We start from the raw sequence: 20,954 nt of genomic DNA, 5'->3' as shown, positions 1-20,954 counted from the left end.
CATGTTTGATAGCAGTCACCCCATCCTTGGCAATTCAGGCATCTGAGTTTCAGCTGCAGTTTCTCTGCTGTTCTATACTTAAAATTAGTTTCCCAGGGATAATGTTCATTTGCCAGGCCTTTGCTGCCTCGAACTCCCCATAGTTTGCTGTGTTGCTCTCTGGCATATAGAGTGATGTTTGGTATCTCCCCCCCCCCCCCCCCGCCACTTCATTGCTTACTGACAAGCATTGTCTTCCTCCCTGTTTGCCCCTAGGCTGCTGACTCTAGAGACTCTCTCGCCATGGCTCTTTATTCACAGTGCTTCTCATGGATCATTGGCAAGATTAACTCAAAGATAAAAGGGAAGGAAAACTTTAAGTCTGTTGGAATCCTGGATATCTTCGGGTTTGAGAATTTTCAGGTTAGAAATTAAACTATTGGGGATTGTTGCGTGGACCAAAGAAAGTTCCAGTGCATGCAGAAAACAGGCTGAGCTGATTACCTGGAGGCAAGGCAGAGGCCTTCCAGGGTAATTTCAGTACATTGGAACATAAATTGCTCAATACCAAGCCAGTTAGGCAGGGGATGGTATGGTCATTGCCCCTTGAACCTCATTCTTCAAATTGGAAACAAAGGCAGCTGCCATACACCAAGTCAAAGTCACACACACAAAAATTGCTTGTATATCACTACACCCTGTATATTGTTTGTTGAAATACACCAAGTCAGGCATCTACTTCAGTATTGTCTACACAGACTGCCAGTGACTTTCCAGGGCTCCAGACAGTGGGCATTCCCAGTCATACCTGGAGAACCCAGGGATTGAACCTGGGACCTTCTGCATGCAAAGCATATGCGCTACCACTGAGCTACAACCCTTCCCCAAACTCTGACAATGTCCTGTGAAAATTACTTTGGTAAGGCATTTAGTCAAACTCTCTTGGCACGTATGTTACATGGGCATGCACTCCCTTGTGTTTCCCCCACTTTCATTATTACATTTATATCCCACCTTTTCTCCAAAGAGCTTAAGGTGGCACTGCATATTATTATTATTATTATTATTATTATTATTATTATTATTATACCCAGCTTCCTTCCCTGAAGGGTCTCAACCACACAAAAACTTATCCATGCCACAACCCTGTGAGGTAGATTAGGATGAGAGACTGCGACTGACCCAAGGTCACCCAGTGAGCTTCATTCACTAATCTTTTTCTTGATGTGCCCTGTTTTCACCCTGAATGGGCAGTCTTGTCATTTGCAGTCTCTGTGGTTTCTGTGCCACTGCATGCCCAGACTGGCAGCAGCCGGCAGGAGAGGCAATAACAAGCTGACCACCGGCACTTCCGCTGATCCTCCCCTGCTTCCCACATGCACTTCCTCTTCCTTGCAGCCCTCAAGGGAAAAAAGATTCCCCCCCCAGACCAAGAACATGGGTGCTAATATTGGTTTCTCTTGTCACACGCACAGGTGAATCGTTTTGAGCAGTTTAACATTAACTATGCAAATGAGAAGCTCCAGGAGTACTTCAACAAGCACATATTCTCCCTGGAGCAGCTTGAGTACAACAGGTAGTTAAAAGTGGCCTTTTCAGGAGACAGTGGCTATTGCTTATTGGTAGTGGCCTCTGGCAACCAAGAGAGCCCACTGCTCTCAGGTGGAGGAGGAAAAACTGCTAGCAGAAAAGCCGCTTTGGATTTCATCACTGACAATCCATGTGGGGGTCAAGGAAATCCTTGGAAAGCTTGATAAAAGCAAGAGTCGCCCACTATTCTCCTTTTCATGTACTTCTGTCCTGTCCAAACCATCTTGCTGTTTCTTAACTTGTGCTCTCTGCAAATATGAGTGCCTGACTTGTGTATCCCCTCTCTTTTTGGCAGAGAGGGGATAAGCTGGGAAGCCATTGATTGGATGGACAATGCAGAATGCCTGGATCTTATTGAGAAGGTAGGCCTCTCTCCTGTGTGATGGGTTAGCATGCAGTCAAGAGTATGCTTTCTCTGTAGACTGGGCTTTTCTCTCCGACCTTGATCCCAAGTAGCAAGCCTTGTTTCTGTGCCTTAATTTATAGCTGGCATTTTGCCTCTCCCCACCTTGGCCTCTGTTACTTTTACGGAAATGGGCAGGCTTCATTCAGAAGTTAGAAGAGTTCATTGTGAAGAAAAAGGGGGGGAAAGAGTGTAAGGAAAAAGAAGGGGGGGAGGTGTGAGTGGAAATCGTGGCTAGCTCAAGGTGTGTGGGTGGGGGTGGATGTATGTGTTTGCTGTCCTTACAATTTTTACACCCCCTCCAACCTTACTTTAGGCTGAGCAAGATAACATTACCTTAAATGATCACTGCAAGTCTTTTTCTTCTTTGGCTACAGAAACTTGGTTTGCTGGCCTTGGTTAATGAAGAGAGTAGATTCCCCAAAGGCACAGACAGTACCCTTTTGGAAAAGCTGCACAACCAGCATGGGGTAAGTGAAGATGCATATATACACAACACTTGCATGGATTTATCTATGCATTTCTAAAATGTATATCATAGGCTAATAATAATAATATAGAAACCAATGTAAAATATTACAATCCCAATACAGTAAGCCTGCTTTTAACTTGTGTGTATTCAGTTTTTTAAATAATAATAATAATAATTAATAGGGGGCCAAAAGCAGACAGGCACCTGGGAAAAAAGACTTTGGCAATCCCTCCCACCACTGAACCCAATGTATTTTGACTATGTGCAATCTCCAGTAAGTAACACCTGCATAAATTGCAGGATTGCTGTATTAACAAACCAGAAATTGGAAGACAAACTAAATAAAGCCAACATCAGTTGCCTCCCAGCAACCAAAACACCTTTGAGGAAAAATGATTTTTAAGCATCCTTCTAAGAATCAGGAGCGAGTAGGCAGACCTTCTTAGACAAGGAGTTTGAAAGATAAGGTATCATTGCAGACACAGTCCCAAATCTCATAGCTCCCAACAAGGGGGTAGGGAGTGGGAACAAAACAGAACCTTACCTGATGACCACAAAGCAGAAAAGGGGAACATTTAGGGAGGAGGCATTCCTTCAAGGAACTGAAACACAAACCACTTAAGGATTTAAAAGTCAAAACCAGGACTTTGAACTGGACCTGGAAACAAATGAATTAGCATCTATTCTAAATAATTACAGTGGTATTTGATCTGCTTGGTTGGCACTTGTTGGCAGCCTACCCTCTGCATTCTGGACCAGCTGCAGCTTCCACACAGTATTGAGGGGCAGCCCTGTGTAGAATGTGTATATTGCAGTGGGTGGTGATATATAGTTTTGATTCATATATCTGACACACCAAAGGGATAGGAGGAAAGAAAAAGAGAAAAGAAACCTGTATGGAACCATAGTTTGATGCCCCTCAGGAATTTGTTCCATGCTCTTTTCTCCCCGCCCCACCACCCCACATTAACACACAGGATATGTTCCCACAAACTACACTTTACATAATCTTGGTATTTTAAATTTCCTCTCATCTATGAACAAAGTAGGTGGTGCTCTGTTTGTTGTATGAAATGGGAACTACTTCCACTGTGGATTTTTAAAAGAAGGCCACAAAGTGAGCAAGAGGAACACAGTCCACAAAGAACCAGTTATCGGCACTTCATCTATTGGAACTTCTTTGGCTGAGCCTCTGCTTCAGCCTTGGAAGGCTCCCTTGGTGTCTTCTGATAGAAAAGGCAATCAAACTGTGAGGCCAAATTAACCCTCTTCAAAGCAAAGCAAACAGAATTGCATAATGTGTCTCTTAAGCAGATGACCCTAAGTCTCTTACCAAATGAATAGCTGCTAAGATTCAGCGGGTGGAGGTTTAAAATTAGGTTAACAATTCAGGGTAGAATAGCTTTCCTTGTTCAGTTTACTGGATAATGGCTAAAAGCTAACAGACACAATCAGTACTCTGTGAAGAACATTGTATTTTAGCAGTTCTGGGAATTCCAGTAGGCAGACTGATCCTAGTGGCTTGTGACATAGCTGGGATGCTTCAGTCCGAGGCAGGGAATCTTCCAGAAGGATAATTACTGGCTCATCATAATGTCTGAGTTGTAGCACTGACCTAGAAGTTTGCCAGGATAGTTCCCTGTTTTTGGCTCCACCAAAATACTCTTAACTGACTGTTGTGGTTACTGTGCGGCCATTTTGGGACCGACAGTTTATGAAGTACAATAGTATTGCACCAGAGTGCGGTCCTGGGCCTCACTGTTTGGCTTGGTTATGTGCAAAAAATTACTACCACTCATGATATTTAAAAACAGCTGCTGATGTGTTGCTTCAGGTGCTAGTGTAGTAAAAACAGTGCTTCGCTCACTTCTGTTTCAGAACAACCAGTACTATATGAAGCCTCGAGTAACAGATTTTCAGTTTGGAATCCAGCACTATGCCGGAGAGGTAAGTGCATTTTAGCCTGACAGCTGAGCAGCTGGCTGAGTTTGGGGCCTACAAGCCAGTGAACAGTTAGGTCACAGCTGGAGGCTGACAAAAAAGACCTAAAGTGCAGAATTTTATTTCTGGAATGGGCATGGGATTGAGCAACAGCCTCTACCAAGTTTTAAAACTCTTTTAAGCTGCCAATTTGAGGTTTAGGCCTATCTCATATTATTTTGTTGAACCCTCACAGATGATAGACTTGTTTGGGACCAGAACACACATTACAATTGCTGTGGTTTAGAACAGCCTATCAGTCTTGGCCCACCAGAGTTTCAGATCTGGTCTGCAAGGCCATTTCCCCTCAAATCACGCCCCCCACCATCAGATGATAACACTGCTGAAACCAGCTGATGGGCAGGAGGGCAGGGTTTAATCCTGCATTAACTGCATGCCCTGTTCCCAGGAGGGAACAGGATGGCTTAGCCAAGGCAGCAGGATTTAATTCCTGCTCTGGCTACTGGGTTGCTGTTGAAGGGAGGTTGAATTAAACTCTCTTGTTGAGAGGCAGTGGGCTGCAGAATTTATTTATCTTTGACACTTTTATCTACCCTTCTTCCAAGGAGCTCATGGTGGCATGTCTGATCCCACTTGCTTTGCATTATCATAACAACCCCTTGAGGTAGTCTAGGCTGAAAGGTATTGATTGGTTGAAGATCACCTGGTGAGATTAATGGCCAAGAGGGGATGTTTGGACTTGTCTTCCTAGTTGTTGTCCAAGACTCTGGTGGCTACTACAGTACATTGTTCCTGTAACATAGCAGAACAGGGCTCTACATATCGCCTCTGGGCTAGTTCCCCCTGCCCTTAATCAATAAAGGGCTTGAGAGATGCACAAGGTATTTGGCAGTTTGGGGTGTGTGAGTTCAAGAGCTTTTCCTCCTTGTTCAATGCATCTGTGTTGTGCATTATCATGATGGCACATTTTAATGCTTGTGTTGCAACCTGTCGCCTGCAGGTCTTCTATGATGTGAGGGGCTTTCTGGAGAAAAACAGAGACACCTTTAGAGATGATATTTTAAACATGCTGAAAGACAGCAGGTAAGCAACTGTATTTGAATGAAGCCCAAACTAGTTGGGAGCTACAGGTGGGCATGGAACAGAGTTGCAGAGCGTACATAACATCTGAACACTTTGATTTGGGGCAGGGAAGCTGTTTCTTGGACATTCAGTACTGTAGACAGAAGGATGGGGAACTTGTATGGAGTCCTAGCACATGCTTTGGACCATTTTGCAAGCCCCCAGAGGCAATTCATGGCTGTTGGAGCTTTAGCTGTCAATCAGCTCTTTGCCACGGGACTTCAGGTACCCAACCTTTCCATAAGATCTAGCATAATGCAGCACTTTCCAAGATTGCTCTGGACTACTGTAGTTCATCAAAAGGAAGAATGAATGCAGCATGCAGTTTCAGAAAGAGATAGGCAGCACCAGCCTGTGCGTTTCTGCCTTTGTAATTTGGCAGTACAGCATGATTGCATCTTGCGTGCAGTTAACTTGCGTGATTTCAGCTTTACATGGTTGAAAGCCAGCCAGTTGAAATCTTACAAGCTAATTGCACATAAGGCAGAGAGCTCAAAAGCTCCTTTTGTGATGGGTTTTTCTGGCGTGGAAAGAGCTTTTAAGTTCTTAGAATTGCTTACCGGACTCTGGAATGCTCTTGCACTTGGGCAGCCCTGCAAGATCTTGCGAGAGCACCCCAGTCTGAAAACTTAAAAGCTCTCTGCCTTGCTTGGAAGGTAAAGATGGTCATGTGGGCCCACTTCCAAGGTGGTGATCTGGCTATATGTGATTTTGCGTATATGCAGCACCCCCAGAACTTAACCCCCACGCAAGATGTGATCAAATAAATGTTTTCTCTGCTGTATGCTCCTCTTTGTCTGCAGGCTGGATTTCATCTATGATCTCTTTGAAAGAGTTGCTGGCTGCAGCAGTGAAGACACACTGAAGATGGGAACTCAGAGGCGCAGGCCGACTGTCAGCTCACAGTTCAGGGTAGGAGCAGCAGGCCCAATGAAAGGGCAGGCAGACATTCAGACATAACAGCAGAAGCCCCAATAGGGTTTTTCTTGCCTGGGATGAGCTCAGCTTCCACACTGAATTGTGCTGCGAAGTGTTGTTTAGACCTTAGGCTTGCTACTCTCTATGCTTCACACAGACTCTCTGCCTTTTCTTTAGTTTTTAAAGTGCCCTGTGTACATTTATTCATCAAAACATTCATTTTCCCCAATCTCTTTTTCTTTTTCAAAAAGCCATTAGTGGGTTTTTTTTTAAGGTTATAAAACAACTCCAGGGATTGCAGGGAGCATTAACCAGTCAATGCTGTGCATTGCCACCAGCCACTGTAAACTAGCAAAACTGCGTTCCACTAAGCCCAACCTGGTCAGAAAGTTGTGTGTGTGATGAGAATGTGGTGATTGTTTGCCTTCACCACAGGTTCTGTGCGCATGTACACAACCTTTAAGAAATGTTGGGCCACACGAAATCCACTGTTCAGAGGTTCCTGTTTCCCTATCCTATTCACAAAGTTTTTGTATGACTGGCTGGTGGCGGGGTGGGGCAAGAGAGAGGTCAGAATCTTAATTTTCCAAAAAAGTGACTCCTTTTCAGTGTTCTTTTCTTCTTCTTTTTAGGACTCCCTACACTCTTTGATGGCCACGCTCAGCACTTGCAACCCTCTATTCATTCGCTGCATTAAGCCCAACCAGGAAAAGGTGACTTTCTAGAGCTGCAACAGACAGTTGGACAAGGCGGGTGGAGAGCCACTAGACCTTAAATGATATTTAGGCTAGACTGGAAAGTGGTGTTGGTGTTTGGGCACTTTCTACCCTTTTCTTCAAAAGATGATGAGCTTATAACCCACCAAAGCTGCAGGCAGAAAAAAACAGGGCCTATTGTGGTAATAGGGGAATGTTTTGTGACTCTGGTCTGGCCACTTACAGGGTCCTCTCCTCTTTTGACCAGAGCTAGCACAGAAAGGAGTGGGACAAAGCATGCTGATGTCTGAGCGAGGATTGGATCTCTTCCAGTGGATTCTTAATGCAAGGGGTGGTGCTGTCTGTGCCATATAAGTCCACAGAGTGCCTTTCCTCTTAACACAGGGTTAGGGAGCTTGTGGTACTCCCTATGTTCTTTGCCTACGTCTCCCATCCACCCCAGGCAACATGATTAATGCTCAGGAGTGATGTGCGTTGTAGTCCAGCAACATTAGGAAGGCCACAGGTTCCCTACCCCTTCCCTAACACATCTGAAGATGCATCCTACATAGCAACAATTCTCTCAGTCCTATAGAATTTTTTTTCTGTATGTGTGTGTATTCACAAGTGTCTGCACACTCATGTAAGTGGGGCTCGTTATACGAGATTCTGAGGTTGCCCTTCACAATGCTCAGGCCAATATAATACTTTTTATACAAGGAAATCATTTCTTTCTTGTCTCCTATCCTTGGCTTGCCTGCACTCCTTGCTTTGCATAGTCTCCAAATCTCTTCAATCCAGAAGTGGTGCTGAAACAACTGCGATACTCAGGCATGCTGGAGACAGTGAAGGTCCGAAGAGCTGGCTTTCCTGTACGGTGGATCTTTCAAGATTTCCTCCTCAGGTAAAAGTGGCAGTGCAAGCAAGAGGGTGGAATTTTGCTGTCAAATGTGGCCTTCAATGAATTGGGACTTTGTGGAGGGGTGTGTGTGTGAAATAAATGACTCAATGTGGATGTTTTGCTTGTGGATAAGAGGAAAGCTAGGAGACCTGCTTTTGAGCAAAAAGCGCAAGGTGAGTCTGGGCAGGTTGTCTCTTTGTCTCCTATAAAATTTAACAATCATTGCAGGCTACTGCTTTCATTTTTGTTGTCTGAACAAAAAGACTTGCACGTCCATAACCATTTGAGATGGCTGGTTGGAAGGGAAAGGACAAAAAATAAACATTTCCCAAGCGAAGTATATTTCACTTGTTAAGCTGCAGTTCAGGACCTGGGTTAAACTACATTTTCTAAGTTTTAATGTTTGGGGCATTTGATTACTCTTTAGAGTTATTGCACTTCTGTAGTTGGATGCCAGTTGCTTGTGCTTTCAGACTGGCTGGAAAAGACAGTGAAGGGCAGCCAGTTACCAGCTGTTAAGAGCTTATAACCTGTCAGCACTCAGAAGCAAAAGGAGAGAGCGGAATAGCCCCTCACAGGGGCAGGAAGCTTTGCTGAGGGAAAGAAATTGCTTTGTACCTTAACTCCTGGTCAAGAGCATTCATTTGGTTCTCTCAGGTACAAGATGCTCTTGAAGAACTGGGGCAATCCTGACGGTGCAAAAGCCACTTGTGCCTCCTTTCTGCAGACATATGACAGCACCCAGAGAGAATGGAAGCTGGGGAAAACCAAGGTATGCCCTTTGTGTGCAAAAGAGCATGTGGAGCAATGCTCTGTGCTAAGGAATCTTTCTAGAGGTAGCCTGGGTACAAGATTGATGTGGCTTCTAGAAGTTTCTGTGCCCACTATGACTAGGCATACTGAAACACACCCACCCCACCCTACTCCCAGCAACTCCATTCAGAAGTATAGTACACCCCTCATTGCTAAGCCAAAGGCCGTGTCTTCTCAGGAGGTTCCTGTGTCACTGCTTAGGCATTTTGACACTGAAAAGAGAACCCAAGAAAACGTCTCAGAAGATGCTGTGAAAATGTTACCTGGTTTTTGGGGGGAGGAGGGAATCTGTGTTGATACGCCGCTCCTTTATTCTTGCATACTGTATCTTCCTCTCCTCCCACCCCATCCTGCAGTGCAAATGAGGAAGGGACTCACGGGTTAGATGTAGACACAGTTGAACTGAGTGGGGTCAAGTGTGCATCAAACGCTCCACCCCCCAAAGGTCCATGCTGATTTGTTCTCCCAAGATTGGAAGAAGAGTTTGGGGTGCATGCTGTGTGCCATTGGGAATGATGGAGTCCCCAGTGAGGGCTGCACTATAAAATCTCGGTGGAAGCTTGCATGCTTTGCATTTAAAAGGTCCCAGCTCCGCAGAATTGGAAGGGATCTGAATGTCCAGTTTAATATATGGCACCTGCAGTTAAAAGAATCTACAGATAAAGAAATTGGGGAAAGACCCTTCCTTGAGACCTTGAGGAGCTGGTGCCACAGCACAGAGCTGGAGTGGATGTTTCTAGGATCTGGTTCGCTACAAAGCGGCTCCTTGTGTGTGCTGGTCTCATGCCAGCGTTTCTTAAGCAACAAGGCAGATATTAGTGTTGCAGTCTTCTGGGGTACAGATGGGCGCAGGGTAGCTTCAGATGCATAACTAGCTTGCAAATATGTGCTTATGCAAACCCAGCTGAATGAAACAGAAGCAGCTTGGGGGTTTGTTTTTGTTTTGTTCTTAAAAGAAAAAGGACCCACGATTCCTCCACCCCGGCCCCTTTCCAAATGTCCAAATCAACAGACTGTAATTACAGGCCTGATGTAATTTCATTGCTAGGCACGCAGCCAACAAGGAACTTTGACAATGAGCATGCCTGTATGTATCTATAGCAATGTGTAGAAGATAATGGATATTAACATCACTATAGTGCATATCAAATGGGTAAAATCTGTTTCACTGATAAGAAATTTGGGTGCTACATTTGGGGTGATTGTAATTCTGCAAACTGAGCAAACGTGAAATTTGGCATTGGATGTGTCATGTTTAGAATCTAGTCCAAAAATTCAAATCTGTTACTTATTTATATCAAAGCAAGTTTTAACTCTTAAGGCTGGACAGATAGGCTTTAAAGCAAATGAGTGGTGCTTGGTGAATTCCCATGTTTGTTGCCATCTGCCACAGTAAATTGGGACTAAATGTAAACAAATACATGCTCTTTGCAAATTCACAGTAGTGGTGCTTCTCTGTATGCTTTTCTGCTTCTATAATGCAGGAGAACAAGAACAGTGTCTATGTAGATTTGGAGAAGGGACCTATTATATTTATTTTATTTAGAAAATATATAGACCTTTTAATCAAGAAAACCAAAAACTACTCAAGTGATGTACAAATAAAATTGAAGGTTAAATGCAGCAGAAATCCACAAAAACAAAAATATGTAAAAACAAATACATATACATATAAAAAAGTATGTAAAACCATAATAATTAGAAATAAAGATAAAACCAATAATGTTTTTAAAACAGATATACAGGTGACTAGGTTACATATCTGGGTAGGCTTCCTGAAATAAAAAAAGTTTCCAGCAAGCATCTAAAGCAATACAGTGAGAGGGCACCCTGCCATTAAGGTGTAGCCACCAGCATTGCTGTCTCTTCTTCACCCAAGGGGTCTGCACCAGATTTGCTTTGTGTCTTTGTTAGGAATAAATTAGATGTTCTGAGTTAATAAGGCCGCTAGGGAGCACAGTTGCTTGGGACAGCAATTCAAGAAGTAGTCTGGCAGGTCACAAATGTGCCTTCCTTAAAAGGCATGTGGGGGGGATAGGGGGAGCCATAGACTCTTACTGATTAGGCAAGGGCAACCAGTCGCAATTGCCAGCTGCATTTAGAGCCCCTGCATTTAGAGCATGCCAAATTCAGGGTGAAGTAACTGGGCCCAGCCAGGACGTTTTAGGCTGCTGTGTGATTCTTTTCTGCAGCTTATCTTTCATTTCCCAGTGACACGATGTACAGTCTATGCATTATATTAATGTTCTGCAGCTTGTGCTGCCTTAAACGGAACTGGGGAGGGAGGAAAGCTCAGGCATCAGTCCTCGAGCAAGGGAGACCAAAGGCGGCTTGCCACTAGCAAGAGAGGAGAAAGGAAACTGCTGTCTCTCTGCATACCAAGCACTTGGAGTTAATAAATCAACCTTGGAGCCATTAAAGAGAACAGGCTCCAAGTGACTGGTGCGGCAGACAACTGACCTTTGACCCCACCAAGAACAATAGAACTTTCCCTCTCTGGCTCACTCTCAGAGTTCCTGGTCCATCTGAGAAGGGACCGGCTGCCTGGCTGCCCTTTGCAGGGAAGCAGGGCCACTTGGGGCAGGGCTCGAGCTCTTTGAAGTCTTCGCTTCTCAGGATGAGCAAGGAAGAGGGGCAATAGGGTGGGTTGAAGAGGCTCTGACACCTATCCAGATGGGATTGATTTCAGTGGCAGGAGATAAGGGAGGATGGCCAACTTTATGAAAGACATTGAGGAGCAAGGAAAGAGAGTTACATCCCTGATAAGTGGCAAAGCAGATGAAAATTGTTGGGGCCCACAGACCACTTTTAAAAATTACTGTGAGCCACAAGGTGGAACACTCCAGTATCCCTGCCAAGAAAACTCCATGGACAAAGACAACAGGCATATAAAAGATATGACGCTGGAAGATGAGCCCCTCAGGTCGGAAGGCGTCCAACATGCTACTGGGGAAGAGCGGAGGGCAAGTACAAGTAGATCCAGAGCTGATGAAGCGGCTGGGCCAAAGCCGAAAGGACGCTCAGTTGCGGATATGCCTGGAAGTGAAAGGAAAGTCCAATGCTGTAAAGAAAAATATTGCATAGGAACCTGGAATGTAAGAACCATGAACCTGGGTAAGTTGGAGGTGGTCAAAAATGAGATGGCAAGAATAAATATTGACATCCTGGGCATCAGTGAACTAAAATGGACGGGAATGGGTGAATTCAGTTCGGATGACCATCATATCTACTACTGTGGGCAAGGAACCCGTAAAAGAAATGGAGTGGCCCTCATAGTCAACAAAAGAGTGGCGAAAGCTGTACTGGGATGCAATCTCAAAAATGATAGAATGATCTCGATACGAATCCAAGGCAGACCTTTTAACATCACAGTAATCCAAGTTTATGCACCAACTACTTGTGCTGAAGAAACTGAAATTGACCAATTCTATGAAGACTTACAAGACCTTATAGAAGTGACACCAAAGAAGGATGTTCTTCTCATTATAGGGGATTGGAATGCTAAAGTAGGGAGTCAAGAGATAAAAGGAACAACTGGCAAGTTTGGCCTTGGAGATCAAAACGAAGCAGGGCAAAGGCTAATAGAGTTCTGTCAAGAGAACAAGCTGGTCATCACAAACACGCTTTTCCAACAACACAAGAGACGACTCTACACATGGACATCACCAGATGGGCAGCATCGAAATCAGATTGATTATATTCTCTGCAGCCAAAGATGGAGAAGCTCTATACAGTCAGCAAAAACAAGACCTGGAGCTGACTGTGGCTCAGATCATCAGCTTCTTACAGCAAAATTCAAGCTTAAACTGAAGAAAGTAGGAAAAACCACTGGGCCGGTAAGATACAATCTAACTCAAATCCCTTATGAATACACAGTGGAAGTGAGGAACAGGTTTAAGGATTTAGATTTGGTGGACAGAATGCCTGAAGAACTATGGATGGAGGCTCGTAGCATTATACAGGAGGCAGCAACGAAAACCATCCCAATGAAAAGGAAATGCAAGAAAGCAAAGTGGCTGTCCAATGAGGCCTTACAAATAGCGGGGGAGAGAAGGCAAGCAAAATGCGAGGGAGATGGTGAAAGATACAGGAAATTGAATGCAGATTTCCAAAGAATAGCAAGGAGAGACAAGAAGACCTTCTTAAACGAGCAATGCAAAGAAATAGAGGAAAGCAATAGAGTGGGAAGAACCAGAGATCTGTTCAAGAAAATTGGAGATATGAAAGGAACATTTCGTACAAAGATTTCCATAATAAAGGACAAAAGTGGAAAGGACCTAACAGAAGCAGAAGACATCAAGAAGAGGTGGCAAGAATACACAGAGGAATTATACCAGAAAGAAATGGATGTCTCGTATACCCCAGGTAGTGTGGTTGCTGACCTTGAGCCAGACATCCTGGAAAGTGAAGTCAAATGGGCCTTAGAAAGCACTGCAAATAACAAGGCCAGTGGAAGTGATGGTATTCCAGCTGAACTATTTAAAATTTTAAAAGATGATGCTGTTAAGGTGCTACACTCAATATGCCAGCAAGTTTGGAAAACTCAGCAGTGGCCAGAAGATTGGAGAAGATCAGTCTACATCCCAATCCCAAAGAAGGGCAGTGCTAAATAATGCTCCAACTACCGCACAATTGCACTCATTTCACACGCTAGCAAGGTTATGCTTAAAATTCTACAAGGAAGGCTCAAGGAGTATGTGGACCGAGAACTCCCAGAAGTGCAAGCTGGATTTAGAAGAGGCAGAGGAACCAGAGACCAAATTGCAAACATGCGCTGGATTATGGAGAAAGCTAGAGAGTTCCAGAAAGACATCTACTTCTGCTTCATTGACTATGCAAAAGCCTTTGACTGTGTCGACCACGGCAAACTATGGCAAGTTCTTAAAGAAATGGGAGTGCCAGATCACCTCATCTGTCTCCTGAGAAATCTCTATGTGGGACAAGAAGCTACAGTTAGAACTGGATATGGAACAACTGATTGGTTCAAAATTGGGAAAGGAGTACGACAAGGCTGTATTTTGTCTCCCTGCTTATTTAACTTATATGCAGAATTCATCATGCGAAAGGCTGGGCTGGATGAATCCGAAGCCGGAATTAAGATTGCCGGAAGAAATATCAACAACCTCAGATATGCAGATGACACAACCTTGATGGCAGAAAGTGAGGAGGAATTAAAGAACCTTTTATTGAGGGTAAAAGAAGAGAGCGCAAAATATGGTCTGAAGCTCAACATCAAAAAAACGAAGATCATGGCCACTGGTCCCATCACCTCCTGGCAAATAGAAGGGGAAGAAATGGAGGTAGTGAGAGATTTTACTTTCTTGGGCTCAATGATCACTGCAGATGGTGACAGCAGCCACGAAATTAAAAGACGCCTGCTTCTTGGGAGAAGGGCAATGACAGGCCTAGACAGCATCTTGAGAAGTAGAGACATCACCTTGCCAACAAAGGTTCGTATAGTTAAAGCTATGGTTTTCCCAGTAGTGATGTATGGAAGTGAGAGCTGGACCATAAAGAAGGCTGATCGCCGAAGAATTGATGCTTTTGAATTATGGTGCTGGAGGAGACTCTTGAGAGTCCCATGGACTGCAAGAAGATCAAACCTCTCCATACTGAAGGAAATCAACCCTGAGTGCTCACTGGAAGGACAGATTGTGAAGCTGAGGCTCCAGTACTTTGGCCACCTCATGAGAAGAGAAGACTCCCTGGAGAAGACCCTGATGTTGGGAAAGATGGAGGGCACAAGGAGAAGGGGACGGCAGAGGACGAGATGGTTGGATAGTGTTTTCGAGGTTACCAGCATGAGTTTGACCAAACTGCGGAAGGCAGTGGAGGACAGAGGTGCCTGGCGTGCTCTGGTCCATGGGGTCACGAAGAGTCGGACACGACTAAACGACTAAACAACAACAAGGTGGAAATGACAAGGAAGGAGAGAAACCGTTGGAAGTAGGAGGTGGGTCAAATTTAAGCTACAAAATTGGTTTTCTGGCATCCAAATAAAATGGTGGGTTTTTTACCTTGGTTATTAATGTGGTAGTTTGGGGCCATTTGGGTAGCAATAGGGGGATGCCTGGCATTTACAGAGATCGGTATGTTCAGTGTCAGCGGTGCTCTGTCAAATGTTCAAAAGCCCTCTAGAAACTGGCCAAAGCTTAATACATTGTTAGCCAGCATCACGGTGTGACGGATGGTGCATTGTTAAAATGCTGCTATAATGGCCAAGGAAACCCTAGCGTCTGCTCCAATGTGGAGACCCAGCCTAGATTAAAGCTGATGCAGAGGATGGAGCCCTGTTTATATGTAAGGATTACAATAACGACTGTCTGCTAATGTCCAATGCATTACAGATGGAGAAGTCAGTTGCCGGGTTTGAGCAGTGGGCGCATTCTGTGGAAGGGCAGGAGCAACATTTGCACAGGGTTCTCTATTGGGGGTTTCATTGCATATAAGCTTGCAGAAGCTAAAGTTCGGGGTTTAGTGAAGAGGTACAGTTCATGGAGGAGAGGGCTACTAGCCATAATGGCAAGTTCCCAGTCAAGGCAAGGCAATGCAAGATTCGGAGTCATACAAAAAAGTTCTTAGAACCATTCCACACATTGCACGGCAGTGAGCTAAGATTTGTCACCAAGTGTAAAGACAACATGTTGCTGCGGACTATCCTGGCTCCCTAAGAAGTGTGCATGTATACATGTGTCCAAACATGTGTTTCCATCATTCTTTCATTTTTAGGTACATACCCTTAAAAAAATAAATGTTGAAGTGGTAGGAGGAATCTATACTTTTGTAGGAGCACCACAAAGGTGTTAAAGAATGATAAATTTTCTAGCCTTCACCTAGAATGCCGTAATATGATATTCTTGCACCAAGGATAGAGCTGCCTTATTTCAGTGGCCTTGCCTCTATTCTTTTAACAGTGGCCTCACCCACAAATTAAGCTGGTGGTAATAATAATAATAATAATAATAATAATAATAATAATAATAATAATATACCCTGCCCATCTGGCTGAGTTTCCCCAGCCACTCTTGGTGGCTTCCAATGGAATATTAAAAACACGATAAAACATCAAACATTATAAACTTCCCTAAACAGGGCTGCCTTCAGATGTCTTCTGAAAGTCAGCTTTTCCTGGCTAAGTAGTGTCTCAGTCTGCTGTTACATGCACAGGAGCAGAGTGAGCAAAAAGGTTGTTAATCCTAGCCCTTGGCAGAGCAGACTTTCCAGTTCTGATCACTTAAAACTCTTGCTCTATAGTGGTGCAGCATCTGTAGCTATTGCTGGCAATTAGGAGCGTGGGAAGTTGTGTTTCTATTGAGTCAAGCACCTTGGTCCACCTAGCTTTGTACTGTTCACACTGACCTACAGTGACTCCTCCAGTGTTTTCCAGCCCTGTCTGGAGATGCCAGGGACTGGATCTGGAACCTTCTTGCATGCAAAGCATGCGCCCCACCGCACAGCCACAGCTCTCCTTTTCCTTTGCTGCCTAGAAAACAAATAGGTCTTAAAAGAGTCATGAGTTTGCCTTGTGAGCCCAGTCCCTTTGTGCCTGTCAGAGGCCCTGCCTCTGCGTTGAAGCATAGGGCCCCTCTTTGTCTCTGGAGGTGAGGCCGAGGTTGAGGGTTAGCGACATGTCCCTGCCCAGTGAGCCTCTTTGGCCTGTTCTGCTCCTCCAGGGTGCTGCTGAGGGCTTTATGAGCAACCTGGGCAGGCGAGGCTGGGCAGGAGTCCCTGCGTGGGCTTGCACATGTGCTGGGCAGGATGGGGGAAGGAGTGGGAAGTGCTTCCTGTGCAGTATATTTCAAGGGGGGATTTCTATACTGAGCAATTGTTTGGTGGAGGAAGGAAAAGGGCTAGTATAAGGAATTGTAGAGCACAGGAAAGGAAGGGGAAAGCAGGATGGTCTTTGTGTTTCTCATTAGGGACAGAGGGGAGCAGCTGCTGATTGTCCACTGTGGCAGCCTGGACTTTGTTTGGATTCTAGTAGCACAAGTTTGGGCAGGGAACAACTAGGCAGAGAGGCACTGTGCTATACTTTTCCCTTGCCAGCTTTGCCCTTCACACCAGTTTCCGCAAGGCTCCAGCTTCCTGCCTCAAGCTAGGGAGTTCTGAAAGGCATCTGTGATTTCTATTTGATTTCTGCAAATGCTGCTCTACCAATTTTGAGCAAGGCCATGTGTCCAACACTTGGGGCTTTAGAAGTGTGCATGTCTGCACAGGTTGCGTCCAAATGGTCTCCCCTGCCCCCCCTTGAGGGCTGCTCATTCACATCCCCTAAGCCACACAGCACCCACATGCTGATGATCCCCTTGCCCTCCTTATAGCTTTCTCTGCAAATATTCATGTGATCAAGAGCTTTTTGTACTCCTGCTTTAGAACTTCAGTGCAAAAAGGAGACTTTAATGCATTGGCAGCCTAAGCCTTTGGTTGCATTGCCTTCACCTCAGGCAAATGTGGGAGGCTAGCCATGAATGCAGGTGATGAAAACAGATTTTCTTGGGGATGTTAATGCAATCTTCAACCACTCAAGTCTTCCAGAAGAATGCTGCATTCAAAATACCAAAGGCATTTGCTATCCCAAATATCTGTGCCACATAATCCAGGGATTGTGCCCCAGAGTCTTTGCAGCATTACAATGCATCCTCGGAGTCACCTTTTGGATTGTGTGTCACTTTATTGGAGTACCAATGATTTTGGTCCACCGACAGCCACACAGGTGGACCAGGCCTGACCTTCCATCTTTCTGGAACCTCGCAGACAGGAATGAGTAACAGACCAGGCCCATGGATGTTTTCCAGACCCCACTGTTGGAATTCCAAGACCTCATCATGGGGCCGCTGAAATATCTAATGGGATTGATGCAGTTTCCCTGGCCCACCAGAGCCACAAGTGTAGCCTGTTCTGAAAGCAGGCTTCATGCCTCCTGGTTTCAGGAATAGCACCCAGGTGTGTCTTTTAATAAAAAAGCAAAAGAAGAATGACCACTTGTTCTTGTGTGCATTCAGGGTGAGCCACACCTCTTGGGAAGGTTTGATTGCAGAGAAGGCAATGAAAGTGAGAAGGAATCTTCCAGCCAGCAAGACAGCTTGGAGACAGGCTGGCACTGAGGCAGTGATGCAAAGAAGCAGCCAGAGGGAAAATATGTGTGGATTATCTGCAGTGCAGGAAATGATATTTGGAAAGATTCTTCCTCTCCCTCCCCCCCCCCCCGCCGTTCCTCCCCCCCCCCCCGCTTCTTTTCTTGGAATGGGTATCTTGTCATAGTTTGGCCAGTTTTTCTTCTGCATTTTGCATGCTGTGCCTGGAATGTTGACACACATACCCAGAGCCTCATTAGGAGGACTCCAGCAGCAGGCCCAGAGAGCCTTAAAAGATGTCACTGAGCCAAAGAAAGGGTTAATAGTTAAAAGCAGTGCAGCCTCCTCCCCCCTTTTTCTCTCCCCCTTAATCCTTGAGCCTGCAGTGTGGAAGAGAGAGAGAGAGTGCGGGGGCTGGGCTGAGTTTGGCTCCTCTCCCTGCACAACTTTCTCCCTTGTCCATCAGCGACAGCACCCAAAGGGGAAGGGCTGGCAGAGCAGGGACTGGCTCTGGCGCAGGAGCATAAAAGGAGCCCTGTGTGCCTTGTTAGGCAGGCAGGCAGGCAGGCAGGCAGGCAGGCAGGCATGGGACCTGCTGGTGCTGCCTGGGACTTGCTGTTTCCTCTCTTTGTGTTTGATGAAACTCCTCCCCGGGGTACCAGGTTTTCCTGAAGGAGGCTCTGGAGCAAAAACTGGAGAAGGCCCGGGAAGAGGAGCTGAGGAAGGCGGCAACCATCATCCGAGCCCACGTCCTGGGCTACATGGCAAGGTCAGTGCTTGAATCGCCTTCTTTGCCCAGCTGCTGGAATGCTCCTTGCTGCCAGGTCTCTCTCCTTTCCAGCTTGCTGCTTCTGGCTGGGCTTCCACTGCTTTCCCCCTTCTCTGCTCCCTCTTGAAATCCCCATGCATTCCCAATGCAGGCCACTGACTGCGAAGTTGCTTACTTGCCTGGGTCTCTGTCCCCTGCCTCTTTCCTGTTGCATCTGTAATCCTCCTATGAAGCTGCCCTGCAGAGAAACTCCCCAGCTCTCCCTCTCTTGCTCTGCACTGAAGACCCTCAGCCCAATCTCTGTCTTTATTTGCCAGACCCAGGCCAGTCTTCCTCACTTATAGCCCCTCTCTCCAGATTCTGCTTCCCTGGTGGGCTCTTCTGGGTGCAGGGAAGAGGGTGGGGGTAGCTGTAAGCTGGCCGGCTCTGCATCCCCACCATCTATCTGTCTCTGCCTTTCATCTTGCTGTTAATTGTTGTTGTCTTGTTCTGGCAAATTGCTATGTGTGCCCATTCGGACGGTCACCTGTGCTCTGCAAGGACACTGGTGTTGCTTTGAGGAATTATTGCATGGGCTGCCTGTATTCCAGGATCATGCCATTAGCAGTGCAGGGGTTGCTACTAGACAAGGAACTCAGCACCCTGGCAATTCAGCTTCATTTTTTAAAAAAAATTCTAGCCTTTAAGGTTGCAAAGAGGCCTGAAAATGTGGGAGCAGCCCCTGGTGACATCTCAAACGCCATTGGCTAGGGAAAGTGGAGGATGGGAGCTGAGCTGAACTGCTAGGAGGTGGGGGGAGGGGCTCCATGTGCTTTTTTTCTCTTTCCTGTAACTATCTGAATAAGACTAAATATTGCATAGGAAATACTGTCTATGCAAACTCACATAGTAAAATATGCAAATAAAACTGGCATCTACCTTTCCTTAAAATAAAAAAAAATGTAAAGTAGTTTAGAAAAAAATGCTGTAGTTTAAATTTGGGCCTACCAAACTAGAATGTTGATTGGTGAACAGAATAACAGCAATCTGTCTAGTCCCCCCCCCATAATATCCAAGGGGGAGGCAGGCTCCTGTTGTTCAGGCAAGGAAGTCAAAGCTGCATCTGCTGTCTACAGCAAGACTTGGCTGGGCTCCAGCTGCAAACATGGATTTCCCAGGCTGTGAAAACCATCTGCATTTGGAGGGTATAATCATGAGCCAGGCTCATGGGATATTGTTGCTAATGGCATTGTTGCCACTGCCAGTGCTGCTATCACCAGAATTCTGCACCAAAATAACCTTCTGGAATTCTGCAAACTAAGAACCTTGGCAGACAGATTGTTTTATTTTGCACAACCTATTCTGCTTCTGTTAGTTGTATAAAAGAGCAAGAGCCATGCAGGACACTGGAACAGGACTAGCCCTACAATCAGGCAAGGTGCGTCATTGGCATGCAGCAAATTGGCAGTTGTTTTGTTTATTATAATTTAGCTTGCCATTGAGGAGTGGGTGCTATTTTGATCTCCTGTCTTAGGCCATAGGAATATTACTGGATTCCTAACGCCACCTAACCACTGGAAACCTTGTTGCGTCACTATGCCGGCTTCTGAAGCCTAAGAGGATATGATGGCAGCACAAACTGTGTGCTAGACGATTGGTTCTACAGAACCGGCAGAACAGTTTTGAAGCAAACATGCAGTGCGCTGGAAGGGGTGATGAACATGCTTTCCCTGCTGAAAATGCCTCTCGACCACTTTTCTCCTGGCAGGGCTTCTGTATCAGAGCTCAGGTGGGAGAAAAGGACAGGGGTGGGTGGGTGGAATACTGGGGAACAGCATGAGCAGGGAGGCTCCTTCCACTTTACATTCCTTTGCATGCAATTGTCCCCTTCCATTCCCCACAGATTCTGGATGAGTCTCCTGGTGTGTTCTTGTTAGACCTTGAGGTTTCACCAGGGTTTGCACACAGATTATGGGTCTTATCAGCTTTAAGCATGTGAGAAACTTGTTTGTTTGGGTATTTTAAAAAATAAGTTTTAACTTAAGCTTTGATTCTCAGGGTGCTGAACTCAGTGTCAATATCCATTTCAATTCTTGTGCAATGTAGCCACAGGCTTGCAGAGCACACACATTCCCTGTTCTTTAGCAGGAGACACCTCATAGTGCCACATGGAGTGTCAAACATAGCAACTGCCTGACTCTTGTAAGTATATTTCCTAGATAATGCTTCTATTCCACAGAAATAATCTACTAGTTCTTCATATTGGTCCTCAAAAAGAAAAAAAAAGCATATAATACA

General features: G+C 45.4%; 1 protein-coding gene across 3 annotated transcripts in view; it reads left to right on the top strand.

Annotated features, from left to right (window-relative positions):
- Positions 1-20,954, top strand: part of LOC310838949 (unconventional myosin-X-like) — an 80,926-nt gene that overhangs the window by 34,047 nt on the left and 25,925 nt on the right. For all 3 annotated transcript variants that reach the window (XM_083726932.1, XM_083726931.1, XM_083726933.1), the window contains 11 exons: positions 256-402; positions 1,455-1,555; positions 1,865-1,931; positions 2,350-2,442; positions 4,323-4,391; positions 5,386-5,468; positions 6,311-6,419; positions 7,058-7,138; positions 7,900-8,024; positions 8,679-8,793; positions 18,571-18,677. In XM_083726932.1, coding sequence (XP_083583058.1) covers positions 256-402; positions 1,455-1,555; positions 1,865-1,931; positions 2,350-2,442; positions 4,323-4,391; positions 5,386-5,468; positions 6,311-6,419; positions 7,058-7,138; positions 7,900-8,024; positions 8,679-8,793; positions 18,571-18,677 — 1,097 coding nt within the window. The remainder of the gene's footprint in view (positions 1-255; positions 403-1,454; positions 1,556-1,864; positions 1,932-2,349; positions 2,443-4,322; positions 4,392-5,385; positions 5,469-6,310; positions 6,420-7,057; positions 7,139-7,899; positions 8,025-8,678; positions 8,794-18,570; positions 18,678-20,954) is intronic.

Source organism: Podarcis gaigeae (assembly GCF_964106915.1).
Source record: "Podarcis gaigeae genome assembly, chromosome: 1".
In the NCBI taxonomy this organism is placed as follows: Eukaryota; Metazoa; Chordata; class Lepidosauria; order Squamata; family Lacertidae; genus Podarcis; species Podarcis gaigeae.
The sequence above is the reverse complement of the archived record's forward strand: the minus strand, read 5'-3'. Positions and strand labels throughout refer to the sequence as shown.